The sequence below is a fragment of the Lepidochelys olivacea genome, assembly GCF_965140295.1.
Source record: "Lepidochelys olivacea isolate rLepOli2 genome assembly, chromosome: 12".
Lineage (NCBI taxonomy): Eukaryota > Metazoa > Chordata > Testudines > Cheloniidae > Lepidochelys > Lepidochelys olivacea.
The window spans coordinates 3634900-3655022 of NC_140422.1; the positions used below are offsets into that span (position 1 = coordinate 3634900).

The 20123-nt window shown below is 60.7% G+C and overlaps 2 protein-coding genes across 4 annotated transcripts in view; one reads left to right on the forward strand and one right to left on the reverse strand.

Moving 5' to 3' along the window:
- FCSK (fucose kinase) overlaps nt 1–17530 on the forward strand; it is a 40698-nt gene extending 23168 nt beyond the window's left edge. For 2 of the 3 annotated variants that reach the window (XM_084644611.1, XM_084644612.1), the window contains 15 exons: nt 347–518; nt 1573–1700; nt 2224–2325; nt 3382–3552; nt 3982–4052; nt 5336–5700; nt 7511–7721; nt 8331–8497; nt 9205–9432; nt 10625–10768; nt 11474–11593; nt 13339–13526; nt 15261–15360; nt 16380–16603; nt 16906–17530. In XM_084644611.1, coding sequence (XP_084500737.1) covers nt 347–518; nt 1573–1700; nt 2224–2325; nt 3382–3552; nt 3982–4052; nt 5336–5700; nt 7511–7721; nt 8331–8497; nt 9205–9432; nt 10625–10768; nt 11474–11593; nt 13339–13526; nt 15261–15360; nt 16380–16603; nt 16906–17118 — 2604 coding nt within the window. In that variant the 3' untranslated portion in view covers nt 17119–17530. Of the gene's footprint in view, nt 1–346; nt 519–1572; nt 1701–2223; nt 2326–3381; nt 3553–3981; nt 4053–5335; nt 5701–7510; nt 7722–8330; nt 8498–9204; nt 9433–10624; nt 10769–11473; nt 11594–13338; nt 13527–15260; nt 15361–16379; nt 16604–16905 lie in introns of those variants that run through there. The other variant, XM_084644613.1, reaches the window with a different exon arrangement.
- A 1603-nt stretch (nt 17531–19133) lies between these two features.
- Nucleotides 19134–20123, reverse strand: part of COG4 (component of oligomeric golgi complex 4) — a 32000-nt gene continuing 31010 nt past the window's right edge. Inside the window, exon 19 of the mRNA XM_084644632.1 lies at nt 19134–20061. Within this exon, the coding sequence (XP_084500758.1) occupies nt 19927–20061 (135 nt within the window). The 3' untranslated portion in view covers nt 19134–19926. The remainder of the gene's footprint in view (nt 20062–20123) is intronic.

The window sequence follows — 20123 nt, forward strand, 5'->3', positions numbered from 1 at the left end:
CCATCTTACTCCAGTCAGCTCCCGAACCAGCTGGTGCCAGCTTCTCTTGCCATTCCAAAGGCCAGGTGCTGCTCCGTCCCAAACCCTGCTCATTGGCACAGCCTCAGGGTCTGTCACCCCTTTTCTTTTGTCCTCCCTTGGAATCCCCCACCCCAGGAGGCCTGCCCCTTCTTGGCAGCCCTCCCCCCAGTCCTGTCATCGCTGGATCCAGTGTGAAGCCCACCCAGTGTAGACACACAGCAGTCACAGTCTCCAGCCCCCTGTGTGTCAGGGCTGGAGGGCACAGCTCGGCAGGGCTGGGGGGGTTGCTCGTACTGAGCGTTTCCCATTCTCTGCCTCCCCCCAGCTGTCCCTGTTCTTCGACATCGTGCTCTGCATGGCCGGCGGGGTGACCGAGGCGGACTTTGTGACTGGCAGGACCCGGGAGGTGGGCAGCGGCCATGCCAAGGGAGCAATGGCCCTGAGAAGCGCCCGCTCCGTTCTGTGGAAGGCCCTCCATGCCATCCCTCTCAGCATGGGTGAGTGCGACGGCCCCGAGCGCTGTCCCAGCTCCTCATGCCGGCCCACTCTGGTTAGAGCTCTCTGGGGCCTTGGTAGCCACCCAGTGTCCCAGCAGATGTTCCTTGGCTGGTATCTTGCCAAGGAATTGGGGAAGATCTCTAAAGACACCGGCGGCCTGTTTCCTCCCCATCCATTCCTCTGAGGATTGTTGTAAGCAAGGCAGGTTTAGTCCTGGTCGGTGTGTGGAGAGGAGGCCTCAAACGAGCCACCACAGTGGAGCTGGCAACTGGTGATTAGAAACAGGACATGGCTGGTCCAAAAAAGTCTACTGTTGCTGGGGAGATGCAGGCCGTCAAGGGGAACTTTGTAGTATAGAGAGGATTGTTGGCACGTTTCCCTGTCAGTCCGGAGTCAATGCCCCGGCATTGTGATGGGGGCGCTGGGCCACAGGGCAGTGGGGGTGGCACTGTGCCCTGAGTACATGCCCCGGCAGCATGTCCTTGGGGTCGCCAGCCACCTTTCTGTACGTAAGAGCAGGGCCTTGGCCTGCCAGGGGTCATTAAAGGAGCCTCAGCAGGGTAAGCAAGAACTGGCTGCTTGGCTTGTATAACTTCAGAGCCTCATCATCTAACCCACTGGGGTGCTTCCAAGAGCCCAGGCGGGGCTGGGGGCACTAGGGGCTGCGCCTGTCCCTGCCGTGCCCCGGCTGGCTGCCGCGCAGAGGTGTTTGGTGAGCATCAGCCGCCAGTCACAGCCAGGTGCCAGGGCCGATCCCTTCGGTCTCCCACTGGGCGAGGCCCTCCCTGCACTCTGGCCTGGGTTCAGTCCAGCACCCACCACCCCACTCCTCCAGTAGACGCTGCACCCTGCTGAGTGGTGCCCGGATCATGGCACCCAGAGGGGAGGTGATGGCCCCCTGCCGGACACAGAGTGCTCCTACCCCTCCCCTCCCCTCCCCAGCCAGATGGACCCCTGGCACCTGCCAGGCCCCCTCCCTTGCAGCCTGGCTGCCACCCCAGAGAGCTGCTGGCCGTGCATTAACAGTGTTGCCTCTCTCCTGTTTCCTGGCAGCGTGTATACCTGATGGTTGCTATGACTACATGACAATGGCCGCTAGCGACCACATCCACAACCTGACACTTCGCATCAGCTCCGTCAACACCCTTTCCTTCCGGAAAGTAGCGCATTCCCACGTAGCTGTAGGTACTTCCCTTCCCAGCCCCCCACTTGCCCCTCCCCCTGGCATCTCCTTTCCTGCCCCCGCTGCCCTGGGGCACCAGTGGCCTCTGGGCCACGTCACCTGGCCCCGCCCTGAGACAGCAGAGCGGGAAGACTCCAGCACTGTCTACACTGCTACCCCATCCCTGTGGGAGAGGCAGCGTAGCCTACTGGGTAAGACACTAGCCTGCAGGTCGGGAGACCTGGGCTATGTTCCCAGCCTGGTCTTGGACCTGCTGGGTAACCTTGGACATTGGTCATTGTCCTTTGCTGGGCCTCAGTTTCCCCTCCCCACCTTGTGTCTGTGTTGGCTGCTGTCAGCTGTTTGGCGCAGGGCTGTATCTGCTTGGAGCCTAGGACAACGGGGCCTCTGGTGCTCCCCTAACCCTCCATCACTGCCACCTCCAGCAAGTGCTCAGTACCCCTCCCCAGCCCCCTTTCTGCCCTCTGCCCTGCCAGGCTCCTCTCCCCGCTCCTGACCGCTGGTTCCTTCTGTTCCCGCAGCAGCCCCATCTCCTGGAGGACGGCTGCACCGTCACCAACAGCCTGCTGGAAGGAGCCGTGTGGGTGGAGCCCGGAAGCGTTCTCCAGCACTGCCACCTGCAGGTACAGCTCCCTCCCCTGCCCCGCTCACTCGGCTGGCTCCCTGGGGGTCAGGCGCTTCCCAGGCATGGGCTGGGTCGCCCTATGGCTTTGGGCTCTCGCTCTAACCCAGTCTGGGACCTGGCTGCTGGGGCTCCCTCTCTCTGCATGTTCAGGCCCATGTAGCATATTCCCCCCCAGAGACCTGGGCAGGAGCGTGTCCTACTCCTTCCCCCCACCCCCACCCCCACCCTGGTTTTATCTGAATCTGTTTGGGGCCTCCAGCTCTGCCCCAGCCCCAGGGTCTGTCTGCACTGCAGTCAGAGGGGGGCTGCAGCACGTGGCGCAAAGCAGCTCCAGTCACAGTAGCAGCGTGGAGCGGACGAGCCCACCCGAGCACTGGGGACGTACTCGCGTGGCCAGTCCCTGCTGCCTCGGCTTCAGCACTAGTGTCGTGTGAATTCGCGGGCTCTGCCCTGGCTTGGGTACGCCTGCACCCCTCGGACGGCAGCACAATCGCTCCCAGCCAGCTCCATGCCCGGGCGTTCGCCACAGCAGGAATTTTCCCCTTATTTTCATTCTGTGCCTTCTATTTCTACCCCTGCGGCCCCTCAGGGCAACCCTGCCTGGCGTTCACACTCTTTGCGGACTGGTAGCCTGATCTCGCGCCCTACCCCTCATAGCCGTCTCTTCCCCCAGTCTCGTCAGCACACCCGTCCCAGCTCCAGCCCCTGCTTGTCTCCCAGTTCGTGACCTTGTGGCCAGGAGCTCTAGGGAGTGAATGCAACAATATCCCCCACTGCTAGATTTTACCAGTGACCATCTCTGCTTCCCCCCTGCCCTCCCCGCCCCCAGCCTTGCCACTATTCAAAGCACGGCTGTGTGGTACGTGGAATTTAAAGGCTTTCTGAGCCTTCAGCTCCCTCTGGGGGTCCCGGGTGCAGGAGGGTGCCCAGAGACAGCCATGATGGGCTGGTTGTGACTAGATTAGAGGGAGGGGCTTCCCAGAGCTCTGATGCGGGTGGGGATCTCCGGCACTGCCCCTCCTTTCTGGAGCGGCCCATTTTGTCGCCCTCACAGGGACCCTTGCAGATAGGCTCTGGCTGCCTCCTCACGGGGCTGGACGTCTCCTCCTCGCCTGCCCTGCAGCGCTGGCGGCTGTGCGATGTGGTCCTGCAGGGGCACACCATCCGGCTGCAGGACATGCTGCGCCAGGTGTTCACCCTGACTGGGCGCCACGACGACTGGCAGGTGCTGTCTGAGACCGGGCTGGGGGGTTGTCCGGGAGAACCAGTGGATAGCGCTCAGAGGATCGTGTGACCTCCCTAGTGAACAGTCACACCTACGGGCTGCCCACCATGTGATTGCCCCGTGCGGGGCTCTGGCTGCCCACTGGACTGGGGGCCCTGATGGCGGTGCCTGGGGGGAGGAATGTTCCCCTATGGGGGTGTGGAGGGGACCGTCTGCCAAGGAAACGGGGTACAGGGAGCCACCCCTGCGGACCAAGTGCTCTGTGGAAGGAGCAGAGGCCAGGGACGCTGCCCTGCCTCCCTGAGATCCAGTGAGGGGTTAACATAGGGCCTGCCGCCAGGAGAGGGCAGAGATCAACCCACAATGGTGGTGCAAGTCCTGTCCCCTTCTAGCCCCGGTTCTCGCTGTCTCCTCTCTCCCACTTCACAGAGCCCTGCCGGGGCGGCCAGCACCTACCTGAACGTGCCCTGGGCTGAGTTCTTCCACAGGACGGGGATACGGTACGTGCCAAAGGGGCTGGGCAGAGAAGGGTCCTGGATAGGGCACAAAGTGAGCCGAGAGCGACCGCTTTCCTCCCCTGCATTGCGCCCTGGTCTCTGCTTGGCTGAGACCTGGGAAACTCACTCTGTTATGCTGCCCGGAAACGTCTCGGTGCAAACGGAAAGGGGCGGAGAGGAGCTGCCTGATGCACTGACCTCCAGAGCGCTGTGCCAACTCCTGGGGGGCCCAGTGGGATAGAGTGAGGCCTACATGAAGCCAGCACCCTAAAGCAACCTGTCCTGCAAGAGGCTGGGATGACATCGCCAGGAGCTTCCCCACATAACCAGCACCTGTATCTACAGTGCCTCCTGCTGGGAGAGGCTGGCAGGGCAGGAGCTGTGAGCCCCTCACAGCTGGTCTCCTGAGTGCATTTCCCTCCAGCTGGCTGAGGAAGAGGCTACAGTGGTTCTGCTGGCTCCGGCTTTCAGTCTGGGTGGAGGAGGCTCCATCCCAGCTGTGCAGAGTGGGGGCAGGGCGGTGCAGCGGCTATCCTCCAAAACTTGCCGCCAGTCATTCTGAGCATGGGGCTGTCCAGCCGTTGAGAAGTCAGCAGGGATGCTGAGGAGATGGTATGATGGGATAACATGATTTTGGTAATTAATTGATCTTTAAATATTCATGGTAAATAGGCCTAATGGCCTGTGATGGGATGTTAGATGGGGTGGGATCTGAGTTACCCAGGAAAGAATTTTCTGTAGTATCTGGCTGGTGAATCTTGCCCATATGCTCAGGGTTCAGCTGATCACCATATTTGGGGTCGGGAAGGAATTTTCCTCCAGGGCAGATTGGAAGAGGCCCTGGGGGTTTTTCGCCTTCCTCTGTAGCATGGGGCACGGGTCACTGGCTGGAGGATTCTCTGCTCCTTGAAGTTTTTAAACCACGATTTGAGGACTTCAATAGCTCAGACATAGGTGAGGTTTTTCACAGGAGTGGGTGGGTGAGATTCTGTGGCCTGCGTTGTGCAGGAGGTCAGATTAGATGATCATAATGGTCCCTTCTGACCTTAGTATCCATGAATCTATGAGAGCTGGCAGCGGGCAGGAGCGTCAGTCCCATGCTCCCCTCTCCCCGTGCCCTAGGGAGGTGAAGGCCCTCTCAGGATCTGCTTTCCCTGGGGCAGAAATGAGGCTCTCTTTGTAGGTAGGGAGGTCAGAGGGGCAGGTGCCTGCTGCTCAGGCCTCCTGCCTCCATTGCACATGGCCGCGTGGTGCCCACTCTCTGAGGCTGCTTCTCACTCCGGCAGGGAGGGGGATATCTGGGGCTCCGACGTCCCCCGGAGGAGCCGCTGCCTGCTGAACGCCCGCCTCTTCCCCGTTCTGCACGCTGCTGAGCCCGTGGGGGTCCAGGACGTCCTGTGGTTCCTGGGCTCCCAGGAGGGTGAGGGGCTGGGGCGGTGGCGAGCCTCGTGGCGCATGTCCTGGGAGCAGCTGCTGATGTGCCTAGACCAGGAGGCGGAGCTGGTGTCCCGCCGGGCGCTCTTCTTCCACCAGGCACAGGGCAAGCTACGCAGGATGCTGCTGGAGCACAGGGACTGCAGCCTCCTGCCCCTGATCCGCAGCGCCGTCAACGAGGGCTACCAGGAGGCCGTGCTGAGCACTCTGGACCAGGGTGAGAGCAGGGCAGGGCGGCTGCCTGTGACCTTCGTGTCCCCCACACATGCTGCTCTGGGGTGTCAGGATGCAGGCTCCAGCACTGTGGTGACTTAGCCCCTGTGCAGGCCCACGAGTGCTGGTGGATTTGGGCACTGGTGGGGACCCTTGAGCCACGGCTGGCCACTCTCCCTTGCTAAGCAGACTGGGCAGTCCTTACAGCAGCCAGTGGGATGTCAGCCCAGAGGCTTGCCAGTTTCCATCTTCGTGGGTCACATTGTACCCTGCTGAGTTCCTCCTGCGGTCTTTGCAGTTGGTGACAGGCAGGGCCGGCTCTAGGATGTTTGCCGCCCCAAGCAAAACCATTTTTGGCCGCCCCTGCTTTTTTTTCCCTGCCCCCGGCTCCGCCCCAACCCCACCCCTTCCCAACCCCGTCCCCAAATCCCCATCCCCGCCTGCTCCCCCAGGCGTGCCGCAGTTCCCCCTGGCCATTGCTTCCTGCGGCTCCCCCCACCCCCTGCAACCCCTTGCCCTGGCTCACCTCTGCTCTGCCTGCTGCCCTGAACACGCCGCCACTCTGCTTCTCCCCCCTCCCTCTCAGGCGAGGGAGAGGCAGCCCGTTTAGGGGAGCAGGCAGAGTGGAGGTGAGCAAAGGGCGGGGCGGGGGGCGCGCACAGGAAGTAACGGGGGGGGGTAGAGGAACCGCTCCCCGCCCCAGCTCGCCTCCACTCCACCACCACCGCCTCCCTCGAGCACACTGCCGCTCGGCTTCTCCTCCCTCCCTCCCAGGCTTGCCCCGCGAAACAGCTGTTTCGCGGGCGGCAAGCCTGGGCGGGAGGGGGAAGAGGCGGAGGCGAGCTGGGGCAGCGGGGGCACATTTCTAGGGGCGGCCTGGCCGGCGCCAGAATGCCGCCCCAAGAAACGTCGCCCCAAGCACCTGCTTGTTTTGCGGGTGCCGAGAGCCGGCCATGGCTAGAGGGCGTTCTTCATCCCCTGCCTGACGCCGGGTCCCAAAGTGCCATACAAACCCAAACAGCTGCACGGACTGTACCACAGTCCCTTCCCCCTTCCCCACCACGCACTCACCCCTGGAGAGGAACACGGCCACTTTGAACATCCCACAGGCATGTGGCTTACGGAGGCTGCCAGAGGGCAGAGTTTCCTCCCATTCTCGCTAGCGAAGCCGCGCGGAAGCCAAAGCCTGAGCACGCTTTCTGTTGTGGCTCTCGGCGGGTTTCCAGCAGCCCTGGCCAGGTGGAGTGTGTTGCTTAACAACGTGCAGGGAAGTAGCGCCCAGCAACTCTCTTCTGCCGGCATTGCCAGGCCCTGCAGGCTTTGGAAAGTGGAGCTACCAGAGCCTAGGTTCAGTAGGCCACAGCCCATTCTAGGTGTGCTGCAGGAAGGTGCCGGCTTGAGTGCCGGGGCGCATGAAGCCCTCTGTCTCCAGAAGAGGCGCTGCCCTGGCATTGGCAATGCCAGCTTCTGTCGGCTGCCCCCGCCCAGTGCCCCGCCCTGGATTAGCACGAGGGAGGGACTTCACGCTCCATGGAGATAGTCAATGAGGGAGCTGATGATGATGGGTTATGGGATGTGGGTACTGGGCTGAGAACCAGCAAACTCATTCCACTCCGGGACCACGGGGGCATGCTCTGGTTCTGGACAACTGTAGATAAGTGGCTGGAAGGGCTTAGGGGGCAGAGGAAGAAGGTAACCTGTGTGCTAGATGAGGACGGATGAAATCCTCCCATGGGCAGCGGCCCTCTAAGGCTCCAGTCTGCTGGGCTGTGGCTGGCTGCTGCTCTGATGGTTTCCCTTTCCTTCCTTCACAGTGGCATCTGTTGCCGCTGACCCTGGGGTGGCAGCCCGGGCTCTCGCTTGCATCGCTGACGTGCTGGGCTGCATGGCCAAAGGGGACGGGGGCTTGCGGAGCGGGCCGGCCGCCAACCAGGAGTGGGACCCGGCCTTCCAGCAGCTGGAGAGAGGCAACATCGCTGAGGGAGTGAAGGAGCTCGCCAAAGAGAGGAGGGAATGGCTGGGCAGGTACAGGGCCCTTGGTGCCCGGGAGCCAGCAGAGGTGGCAAAGATGTTGTGTTGAGGGCTGTGGTGCTGGGCTCGCCCTGCTGAATAGACAGAGGTTCCCATTACACCTCATTTCCGGCCCTGTCTCATGGCCTTTCTGCAGCAAGCAGCGTGGTTTGCTGTGAGGTCCCAGGGCTGTCAGCTGACAGACTGGCCTGATCCCCACCTCTAGGTGGGGGACTGATGGCCCCTCCCCACCAGCAGCTTGGGCCCCTGGTCCTGCTGGAAACCCATAAACTCCCCAGCTGCTGCTGGGCATGAGCCCTGTGTCTCTGCAGGGGGCTTTGTGCTGGGCTGGCTGATGTTCCAGGCATCTCCCACCTCCGCAGCCCTGGACTGCGGCTGGGAGATTGGCTAAGGCCCCAGCCACACACCAGGTGCTCAGTGACGGTGGCAACCTGTGCCAAAGGCTGACACGGGCATCACTGGCTTCCCGTGGCCGGTCGAGCATGTTTCTGCTCAGCGTGGCCAGAGCCGCTAACTGTGCCACTGACATCCCAGGAGAAAGGCCGCTCCGATGGTGCCCTCTGCCAGCTGGTGAGCGGCACCCGTCTCCCCCTGTCGTTTCAGGCCGGCGCTGCTGGTGAGGGCTGCCCGGCACTACGAGGGGGCTGAGCAGATCCTGATCCGCCAGGCTGTGATGTCGGCATGCCGGTTCATCAGCGTCGGGCGGGAGGAGCCCCCTCCTATCGGTCACTGGGTGCTGGTGGAGTGCCCTGCCCGGATAGACGTCTCTGGTGAGCACCTCTGGGCGGGAGCACCTTTCGCAGGCCCCAGTTCAAAGGGCTTTCTCTTCTGGCCTGGGCATCACTGGGGCTCGCCCTAGACTCTGTCCCAGCGCTGGGGTGGATGAGGTAGTGCAGGGCCGGGGCCATGGGGAGCCCTGGTGCGAAGGGAGCAGCTCCCAGGAGGTGGCCAGCACTGGTTGTAACAAAGCACATGCCGCTCCGACTGCCATTCCCTTGCAGCTGAGCTCAGCAATGCACCGTCACAGCAAGCAGCAGCTGCCACGGGAATACTCGTTCAACGCCCGGGCTGTGCTCGGTGCTTCCAGGCCACACACAGACCAGGCCGGCCCTGTCGGGAGAGGCCTTGGGGCCGCGGGTGTCCTGGGTTCATGCGCATTTTTTTAAGGCGTCTCCCGGGAGGTGTGGCTTGCGGATGCTGCCTTTAGGAGGGACTTGGAGGGGGAGATATGGCCTGGCTTATTGGGCTCTGGAGGTCATGCCCTGTGTGGCAGGCAGCATGGGGAAAGCGGGTAGGGAGAAGGAATCTCAGGAGGGGTTTATAGCTTCCAAAGGAGCATTGTGATCATCTCGTACCACCTCCTGCAGGACACGGCCAGGGCACTGCCCTGTCTGAGGCTGGCAGCCTGGAGAGGACAAGAGATGAGGGCTAGTCTGTGGGCGGCTGTCCTGCATGAGGGTCCCTCTGTGCCTTGCAGGGGGCTGGAGTGACACTCCTCCAATCACTTACGAGCACGGGGGAGCCGTGGTGGATGTTGCCATCCTGGTGGATGGGCGCAGACCAATCGGGGCCCGGGCCCGGCGCATCGCCGAGCCGGAGCTCCGGCTGGTCAGTGCTAGCGGCATGCTGGAGGGCGAGGTGGTGCTGGAGCTGGTGTGCCAGGACCTGGAGGACCTGCAGGATTACTGCCAGCCTCACGCGCCAGGTAAGACCCACCCCGCTGCTCAGGATCAGGGCTCACCAGCTGCTCCGCAGCCCAGGAGCTCCTGAACCAGCAGAGAAAGGAGCTGGGGGTCACTTGCAGTGCCCCATGGATGGCAGAGGGAGGGTCGCTGGTGCTTATGTATTCTCCAGTGTTGTTCTCGGATTGGCACCTGGGGGGCACCAAGTAGTGACCTGTGCTGCATCCCTGTCACTGCACCCTCCCAGCTCCGAGACGGGCCATCCCCTCATCTGGCTCACACGCCTGGCCCCATCCACTGCAGGTCTCAGAAGCAGTGTTTGTTCCCAGTCAGGCTGGCAGGAACGACATCCACCTGGTGCCAGTGGGGTTCTGTGGGCTGGGCGGAGGGTGAATCCATACAGCGTTAAAAGCAGGAGGTGGGGTGTCCCGGGGGATCAGTAATGGGCCAGAGAGCTGTCTGGGGAACCACTCCCCGAGCCCCGCCACTGAGCCCTCCCCAGCGGATGGCCGTACTGCTGCCGGTAGAAGAGTTGGGGGGCTCATTCCTAGCAGACAACAGCCTGCAGCGCACAACCCACCACCAGGGTGGCTGGCCAAGGGTGGCCCAGTGAGTTTGGTGCTGGTCAGGGACTGGGCTCAGTCCCTGCTCTGCTACAGGCTTCCTGTGGGACTGGGGCAAGTCGCCTAGCCTGTCTGGGCCTCGACTCCCCCTCTCTGTAATGGGATGCCAGCGCTGCCCCGCGTCCCAGGGTGGGGAGGTGATAAGAGAGACCCAGTCTGGAGACCTGCGTAGCACAGACAGCCCAGGTGCACAGGGGATGGAGACGCTCGTCCTGTTGCTGCTTGTTCTGGACAGGGAGGCCATTGGCACCTTTCCCCCACCAGCAGCCCCACCACGATGAGCCAAACCCTCAGCTCAGCGAGTTCCCCTTCCCCCTCCTCCAGGACCCGCTGTTCCGTGCTGCGGGGAGAGCAGGCCTCCGAGCCTGGACAGCTTGGGCTGCGGCTCTGCCCTCGCCCTGCTGGCCTGGGTGGGGGTCGCTATGAGCATCTGCCTGTCAGGAGCATGTGCTAATGGCTGACCCAACAGCCGTGACCCGGCTGGAGCACCATGTTAGTCTGCCAGCAGTGAAGGGGTTAAACCAGCAGGGGCTTGGTGGCCAGGGCATGGCTGCGCTCACCAGCCTTTCAGGGTTTTCACTCTCCTTTCCAGGGGCCTTGCTGAAAGCGGCTTTCATCTGCACCCAGATTGTCACCCTCGCTTCCCAGAAGCCCTTGCAGGCCCAGCTGCTGGAGTGCTCTGGCGGAGGGTTTGAAGTGCACAGCTGGTCCAGCCTGCCACACGGATCCGGGCTGGGTATGTTTGTGGCCCCCTTTGCACAGGGCATGGTCTGGGCAGTGAGCGTAGGTAAATGTAGACCAGGAGAGCTCTGAGGCTTGGCTTCAGCTCCCATAGGAGGCTTCAGGAAAGACATTCTCAGCCATAAGCAGCCAGGCCCGCCCTGGTCACGTTCTCAGGCCTGGCTGGTCACTCCTAACAGAGAGAGAAACACTGAACAGCAGCATGGCTGGGGCTGGGGCTCTCCTAGCCTGGCCTGCTGGGATGCACTCCCTGGCTGTGCCCTCAGGCACTCTGAAGAAACTCGTTCTCCCACAGCACTGCAAGGTCTGCTCTGAGAACAGGCTGGCTCCGGGCCTTGTGCTTAGGCACAGCACACAGGATTCACTGTGGGACGGTCCAGGGGCACAGGAGAGGCCATGGGCTCAGCCGCTGGGGAGGGATCCAAGCCTCTTTCTGTGGCTTCATTGCTTGTCTCTGCAGGCCAGTCCCCTCCGGCCAGGCAATGCAGAGCATGGGGACTGCAGGGGCCACCCAGCACAGAGAGCTGCTTATGTCCTTCTCTGCTGTTGCTCTGGGAGATGGGGACGTAACCTAGCGACGGGCCCCCCAGCTTACCCCTGCCCTGCCCTGAGGCGCTGGGTCATTTCATGGGCCATGGCTGAGAAGTGGTCCCCATGCACTCTCTGCCTCACCTCCCTGCCCCGTCTTTGGCTCCTCCAGGCACCAGCAGCATCCTAGCCGGGGCGGTGATGGCGGCGCTGTACCGGGCAGCCGGGAAATCCACCAACACAGAGTCCCTCATCCACGCCGTGCTGCACCTGGAGCAGGTGCTCACCACAGGTAACAGCACAGAGGCTGGAGGGAGTGGGGGGCCTGCCATGGCCTGGCCCGGCCCGGCCGCCTGAATGGACCCACTGACCAGGTTGTGTGTGGGCAAGGGTGGCATGAGCCTGTGGCAGCTGGGATATGCCATGCCGGGCTGCCTCTGTGCTGCACACCTCTGGCCCCTGTCAGACACACTGCCTCTCTGCCATTCCCACTCCCCTGCCAGGGGGCCCGTCCTCACCAGCTGGAGGTTGGAACTGTCCCATGGCCCCAGCTGCTCGGGCCCATTATTCAGCCCTACTGGTTCAGGCTTTCTTTGCAACAGGCAGCGTTAACCCTTGTGGTGCATGCTGCCTGCCACTCTGCTAGCCCCCATGGGGCTGTTTGATCAGTTCCCTGTCCCCAACCAAGCAGCCCGTCTCCCTCTCCCACCCAGCCAGCCCCTCAGCACCACACTGCCAGGGCCTTCCCCAATATCCTGCCTGTTGGACTCCTAGGGGACTTCAGCACCAGCACATTCAAAATTCTGCACCCAATATTTTAAAATATTGAAAAGTTTATTTGTCAAAATAACACAATATAATCACGCCAGTTTCAATTATTCTGGTAATTTACTTCAAAATCCCTTTCCGCAAGTCTATCGGTAACAATACAGACAACAACAAAAAAGATTCAGGAAATGGTTTTTGACAAATCGATTCCTCACTAGGCTTATTAGTCCAGAACTTTGAGTAACAATTAATTTAAGCTGAAATACAGAAACGTATTTCCTGCACTGTTCAAAAGCAGTGCAAGGGCTTGTGGGAGTCAGGGGTAACAGAGGAGCTGAGGGAGAGGGGAGCCTGGGAGTGAACCTGGAGGGTTGCTGGGTGTGGGTGGGAGAAGTATGGAATAGATTTTTTGGGGAGGGATTGTTTGGGAGTTGGGGAGCTTCCCTCATGCAGACCCTGGCTGACCCGTAGCCTCTCCCATTCAGTCAGGCACATCTGCCCCTGTCCCCAAGTGTCCCTGCACCCCCATTCAGCCAGGCATATCTACACATCCCCCATGTGGCCCTGCATTCCCCCTCCATCCCCATGTGGCCCTGCACCCTCACTCAGCCAGGCACAGCTGTTCCTGTCCCCATGTGGCCCTGCACCCTCACTCAGCCAGGCACAGCTGTTCCTGTCCCCATGTGGCCCTGCACCCTCACTCAGCCAGGCACAGCTGTTCCTGTCCCCATGTGGCCCTGCACCCTCACTCAGCCAGGCACAGCTGTTCCTGTCCCCATGTGGCCCTGCACCCTCACTCCCATTCAGCCCTTGGCTCAGTGCTGCTACCCCACTAGCTCCTGTGCTGCTGCCTCAGTCTGCCCCCCTCACTAGCCCTTCTGAACTCGTGTGACCCCCACTGCAGCAGCCCCGTGTGCCCCGCTCTGTCCAGTCCCCCATAGCCCACATCGCCTCATCTGGTCTGTGGACAGAGCACTGTGAAGAGGGCAGCCTCTGCCCCCTCCCCTTCCATGGCTGGCTGCTCCAACCCATGAGCCTGCTGCCCTCTCTTCTGGCACCACATCAGCCCCTGGTGGGCAAAAGGTGTAATTGCAGCTTCCCTTCACCTCCCCGTCAGAATCAATTAGTCTGCAGAAGAAAAAAAAATCTCCTGGGGCATTAATTCTGCACTTGAACAACGATTCAAAATACCCCTTGGTTGCAGGGCTGGGACTGAAACCATTAGTATCCTCACAGTTTGCTCTGTGTAACTGGCCCTGTTGCTGGCAGGAGGGGGATGGCAGGACCAGGTTGGTGGGCTTGTGCCAGGCATCAAGATCGGGAGGTCAAAGGCCCAGCTGCCCCTGAAGGTGGAGGTGGAGCAGATCCCTGTGCTGGAGGGCTTTCCCCAGACCCTGAACAAGCATCTGCTCCTGATTTACACAGGGAAGACTCGGCTGGCCCGCAACATGCTCCAGGTAAAGCATGTGCCCCTCCATGCCTCAGGGGGCACTCCCCATCCAGTCCCCAGCAGGGCCACAGCAGGCGTGGGCAGATATAGCAGCCTCCTCCAACACCAGTTCAGCCATCCCTCGCTCTAGCTCTCCCATGCTCTACAGAGCAGGGTCACTCCCCTCCCTGTTCCACAGCTGAGGGCCAGAGCTGGGAAAGGACCTGCCCTGGCCCTATGCAGCTGAGCTGAGCCTAGTACCATGCTCCCAGCCCCCTGCTTAGTTCATTGGCCCCAGCTTTATAGGGACGTTACTCTAGGACCCAGGTGCCCAGCCATGGACCCAGTCCCTGCTGCGCTACGCACTGTACGGACACAGGACAGTCAGACAGCCCTGTGCCGCACAGTTGTTGTGGCTCATTGCAGGGGATTGGTCATGTCCCCCCCTTGGCTCTGTCCCCGCCGCAGAAAGGCTCCCCACTGCAGTGAAAGCGAACGCTGGCTCCCAGGAGCAGCTGTCCAATGCTCACTCCACAGCTTGTGTGGGAAGGTGGCTGGTCAGACATGCCCAGTACAAGGGGATAGAGCCAAGGGCTGCGCGGGGATACTTAGTCACACTGGCATTTTCTTTATTTGTAAGTCCTAGAAATAACCTGGGCACCGCATTCCCATGCTCTGGAGACCAGCTCGCAGCGCCCGTGGGAGGGGGGTTTCCACTAAACTGCTCCACATAGAGGTCAGGCTGCAAATCATTCTCACACAACACCACAGGATCCCGCTCAGCAATCGGGCTCCCCATGGGGCACAGAGCCCGCTGCCCCACACTCTCTGCTAGTGGGGTGCAGCTCCAGCAGCAGGGGAGCTGTAGGCAGGGGATGCAGGGGAACAGCAAAATCTGGGCCCAGTGCCTTAGCCCGTGTGCCAGCCTGCAGGACTCTGCCTGGCCAGGACATCCCATGTCCACAGGACAGCCAGGTGCAAATCATCAGGAAGAGCAGCCGGGCAGAGCGCAGGGCTGCCAGACAGCAGCTCTCAACTCGAGTAGGCAGAGCCCTGCCCGACAATTGGTTACAGTGCTTGGAATGCACCTGCTGGAAGCAGAGCTCAGGGGTCACCCAGCAGGCCTAAAGTAACCAGGCGCCCTGCCCCCCCTGCTTGAGTCATGGCGGGGGGGCTCCATGCAGTGTAGTGGAGACGGGGCTTAACCTGAGCTCCTGGGCTGGGGGGAGGTGGTGGGGCATTAAAAGCTCTCAGAGGAGCATGGGGTTGGCCCAGTGTCCCCGGCCAAAACTGCCCTTCCCTCCACAGTAGGGGGTGAGGCTAGCTGCCACCCTAGCCCTGGCTGCTTGCTCTAGGCTGAAGGAATCTGCGTCCGCAGAGAACAACTGAGCCTGGGGCCCCGCAGAGCCCACTGGGGCACCTCTGCCCATTTTGCTGCTCCCCCATTCATTCCTGAGCTGGTTCAGGTGCTGGTGACAGGTCACAGCTGGATCCAGGGTCAATAGCCCAGCCTCAGGGGTTAAGTCCCAGCTCTACTTTCTGCCTTCCAGCTTTGAGGAGCCACCCTCTTGCCATCACACAACCCCCCGCCCCCCACTTAGAATCCCTGGACCAGCAAAGCTGCCGGGAGTTGCACTTATGCTCCTGCTTTCCTTCTGCACCCCCGAATGCCGGGGCGGGGGTGTCAGCAGCAGGCCAGGGCCCCTCGGGCTGGGAAGCCCTGGTGAAGGTGATGCAGTTCATGGTTTGTCTCCCCTTGCAGGACGTCCTCAGGAACTGGTATGCCAGGCTGCCAGCTATCGTGCAGAACACCGACGCCCTCGTGAGCAACGCAGAGCAGTGCGCCCAGGCCTTTCGGCAAGGTAAAGCCGCTGCACGCTCGTCTCTGGGGCCCAGGAGGCCTTTCCTGAGCCTGCCTGCGGGGGGGATGCCCCTGCTCTTGTGGGCAAGGGCTTACATGCTAGGCTGTTCCAGCAGGGGTGCTGCGGCTAGCAGACAGGAAAGGCACCACAGCTCCTGGGCTGTACAGATCCCTTCGCTGGCCCAGGCCTAGCCGTGATGGGACTTGGTCTAGCACCTGCCAGCTGCTGCTCTGTCAGAGCAAGGTGCAGGCCCCTGGGAGCCCAGCTCCAGCTCAAGCACGGTGGCTAGTCTGCCTTGCCTGCTGGGACTTGCAGCCTGCAGGGACAAACTGGCACATCCCATTTCATGCCAATTCCGTGGAAGTCTCCCGCCGAGGTAGCCCTGCTCTGAGGCCTTTAGCGCAGTTCCCACTTGTGCTTAGGAAACCAAACAGCTCTGTCAAGGTGGGATGGGAGCCGCAATGCTGGCTAGGATGTGATCAGGGTGCCACGTGGCCATGCCTTCATAGGGAGCCCAGAACCCCACAGGTGCACCCAAGAGCTGGCTGCCGGGGCACTATGCTTATGGCCTGGTTAAACTACTGTTTTGATCCGTCGTTTCCAGCTGGTGCATGTCCACGCAGCCCCAACACCTCATCAGCTGAGCAACTTGCTTTCCCAATCTGTTCCCCCGCCCCCCTGTGTAGTAGACTGTGCAGGCCAGCGTTCCCACCCCCACCCCCCGAGAGGCTGCATAAAGGCGAGCCCTGCTCTTGCGGGGGTGCAACTGCAGCTGGGTGGAAACATTTGAAAAAATAACAGAAAAGCTGGCAGCTTGTTACTGGGGAGCCAGAGGCAGGGGCTTGTGAAACACCTCACCATGAGACTTGTGGGGATCAGGCCAGCCAAGCGTATTATTTAGTTCCGATGGCACTCGCAGGGCAGACCCTGCCCACATCCCCTGCGAGACCAGGCCGGGGGGGACAGCTGTACTCTCCTGGGTATCGACCAATTCTTGGCATTCTCGTTGTCTGCTCTAGGTAACCTCCCTCTCCTTGGGGAGTGCCTGACCCGCTACTGGCAGCAGAAGAAGTGCATGGCCCCGGGCTGTGAGCCTCTGGCTGTCAGACGCATGATGGACGCTCTCCAGCCGTATGTCTATGGGCAGAGCTTGGCTGGAGCGGGAGGCGGCGGGTTCCTCTACATCTTAACCAAAGAGCCCAGCCAGAAAGACGTTATACAGCAAATTCTAGCAAAAACAGAGGTGAGCCATGCACGTTCACCCCCATCCATCTCCGGAGCGATCAGAGCAGCAGATGGTTCCGCAGCGCCTTGCATGTCCCACGTGCTGCGAGAGGGGTGCAGACTACAGCAGCCTATGCCATGTGGCACGTCGGCCAGGCAGTGGGGAAGGGGTTAGAACTAAGCAAATAGCCCAGCTGCCTGGAACTTGCCCCCCAACGTCAAGGGGTGAGAGATTCCTGGCCACCCAGTGCTACCCACAGCTATTAGCACGTAACAGCAAGGCCCTTGCTGACTCTTTACTAAAATAACCTTTCATTGTAGGGCCTGGGGAATTTCAGCATCCACACTGTTGAGGTGGACACAGCCGGCTTCTCTCTGCAGCTGGTGGGGAGCAACCCTAAAGCAAGTGGCGACACAGGGAGTGGAGGGCACAACCGGTCACGTGAAGGCCTTCAGCAGGGCCCTGGTCTTTGTGCACTGCCAGTGAACGTTCAGACAGCAGCAGACAGCAGCCAACCTCCCACCCTGGCGTGAAAAACCTGCCCTAGGATTTTCCACTCACAGGAGCTGCCGGTGCATCTGTCCTGATTTGGTTTCAATTCAGAGTGACTTCCGGCTTCAACAGCAGCAGCTGCACAGGCTGCATGATCATCTTCGTAGAGTACGTGCCTCTACCATTGGGCTGATGGAGCAGGGAAGCCCTCGGCCCCTGCAGCAGCCTGGGCTCGTGCATACTACAGAACCAGGACTGGTTCACCGGCAGCCAAAGCGAAGAAAGGCCTCTCTCGGTTTGACAGCAGTCCCACCCCCAGGCTGCGGTAATGCTGCGGTAGAGATAAGCTTGGCAGAATTTGATTTGTATTTTTTAATCATTTTGACGGATATCAACGTTTATTTTTAAGCATTTTTTCTGTTCATCAATTAAAATGTTTATAGGGGTGGGAAATTATGGAGGGGTCATCCTAATTATTTAATGACAGACACAGAGTCCAAAAGTTAAAGCTGTAGCCCTTAAAACACAAACTGTGAACAAAATCTGCAGGTAGCCTTACATCACACCTCCAAGACTTCAAGCAGCAGTTTGTCTTACTCTACCTAGCTCAGGGGTGGGCAAACTTTCTGGCCCGAGGGGACACAGCCGGGAAGAGAAATTGTACGGTGGGCCCTGAATGCTCACGAAGTTGGGGTTGGGGTGCGGGCTTGGCTTGGGGGTGTGGGATCTGGGGTGGGGCCAGAAATGAGGAGTTCAGGCCCTGGCTGGGGGGGAGGGAAAGGCTCTGGGGTGGGGCTGAGGATGAGGAGTTCGGGGTGTAGGAGGGTGCTCTGGGCTGGAGCAGGGGGTTGGGGCATGGGGGGAGGCTCAGGGGTGCAGACTCCGGGCAGCACTTACTTCAAGTGGCTCCCAGAAACAGAGGCATGTCCCCCTCCGGCTCCTATGCAGAGGCTATGCGGCTCTGCACCTCCCAACTGCCATTGGCCCCTGGGAGCTGCAGGGGTGGCGTGGGGGGGGGGGCAGCATGCAGAGCGGAGGCCCCTGGCTGCATCTATGCGTAGGTGCCAGAGGGGGGCCATGCCACTGCTTCTGGGAGCTAAGTGGAGCAGCCCCCAACCCTGCTCCCCGGTTGCAGCAGGGCAAGTTCCAGACCTGCTCCCCAGCAGAAGCTCGAGGGCCAGATTAAAACAGCTAGTGGGCCAGATCCGGCCCATGGGCCATAGGTTGCCCACCCCTGGCCCATCTGTACATTTCAATCATTCACTGAAATTATTTTTCATCTCTTAGAATGTACAGTGAAATCAGTGTTTCAACATTGGCTGATAAAACACTAATCCTTCCAAGCCTCTGTACAGCGGAGATAGCCCCCACAGTTGCTCGGGTCCTGTACCTGTATTTTTATATGGACTTTATGCAGATTGCATCAGTAACTGGGTCCATGGGAATGACGACTAACCCTTGATTTGCAGGTATCTCATGAGAACAGGTTAGTGTAGCCGCTTTTCCTAGTGCAAGCAGGATTAGACCACAAAGCCCGTTGAAGGACTCCTGAATGGTTGAGCACGACGATGAATGGTCCAGCATGCTCTGAGACACGTGTGCACAGCCGTGCAGGAGGAGCGAGCCGGAGCCAAGCCCAGCCTCCACGTTCTAGTCTAGCTGTTTACAGCTGAACAGTCCCTGGGGCAGCCCAAGCCCTGGCGGTTCTGTGCACGTAGGGATCCTCTGCTACCCACCAGCAACTCGCTCACAGGCAGTGCTGCCTGGGGGGGGGGTGGGGCGGGCCTGGCTTCCAGGAGCAGCCACGGCCCTGCACCCTACAGAAGCTTTTAGTTTTGGGGTGTCATTGCTCCTCCCCCGCCACCCTTTTTCTGACTACCAAGAGCTGAGAGTTTCCCGTACCTGAAAGGACCCCCGGTCGCGTGCTGTCACAACACTCCTCCCTCCCCGGGGGCTGTGCATTCCTCGCAGAGCCCTGGGCTTGCGGCAGGTTCCAGCCGTAGCTCCCATTGGCTGTGCACTCGCCCAGCCTGTAACACAGGTCACCGGAGAAACGTTACTCCCCCCTCCTCCGTCTTTATTCACCACCTCACTGCACAGCATGTAAAGAGATACAAGAGGAGCCAGAGCCCTGATTCTGGAAGGGACTCGACCATCAGCAGCCCCCACGTGAATTTCAGACAATCCCCACTTATGCCCCACCCTGAAGAACTCGCCCATCCAGCGCTGGGAGACAGCTCCTCCTACAGGCCAGGGACTGCCCCCTGGAACTCCAGCAGCTGAAGGGATTACACCAGGATTACACCCCTGGTGGGCCAGGGCAACCATGGACTCTGAGCCCAGGGTCTGTGGAAGGCTGAAGAAAGTCACTGCTGCTTGAGTCACCTCACGGGGCAGCATCTGGAACTGCAGCCCCGTACTCCACAGAACCTGTCATGAGAAGGGAAGGCGAGCAGGGGAAGGCATAAGCAAGCTATAACCCTGTCGGAACAGCCTGATCCTTTAGGGTTAGTGTCATGGGGGAGGGCACCTTAGCGAGGAGCCCTGCTGCAATGCCGCTGGTCTCAACAGGAGAGATTGCACAGCTGCCATATCTCTGCTCCCTGAAGGGCAGTGAGCCAAAGTGGGCCTTCTCGAGTCCAGGTCTCCCCTACCAGGAAAGCCGGGTGTGGGGAGCAGCACTAGAGTAATCACAGGGCTGGTGACTGACCGAGCCAGCTGGCCGCCCCGAGCCTATCACAGTCCTGCTGCAGCAAGTGCTGGAAGCACGAGGACAGGCTTCATGGGATGCTACGTTCACACTATGAAGCGCATCCGAGGACGGCCAGGAGCTGCAGACAGCGTGCCAGCTACAGACGCAGCCTCTTAATGTCCTCGCTGCGGAAGTCGATTCGGAGGGCCAGCACCTGACGGACCTCGGCTGGGGTGAGGCGCCAGGTCAAGGGGCCTGAGTTGGGGCCCCAATAATCCAGGATCTCTGTCACCTGGAGAAAGAAAGAGAAAGTCAAGCTGTGGGGCTGTGGGAAATGACAACACATGAATATGC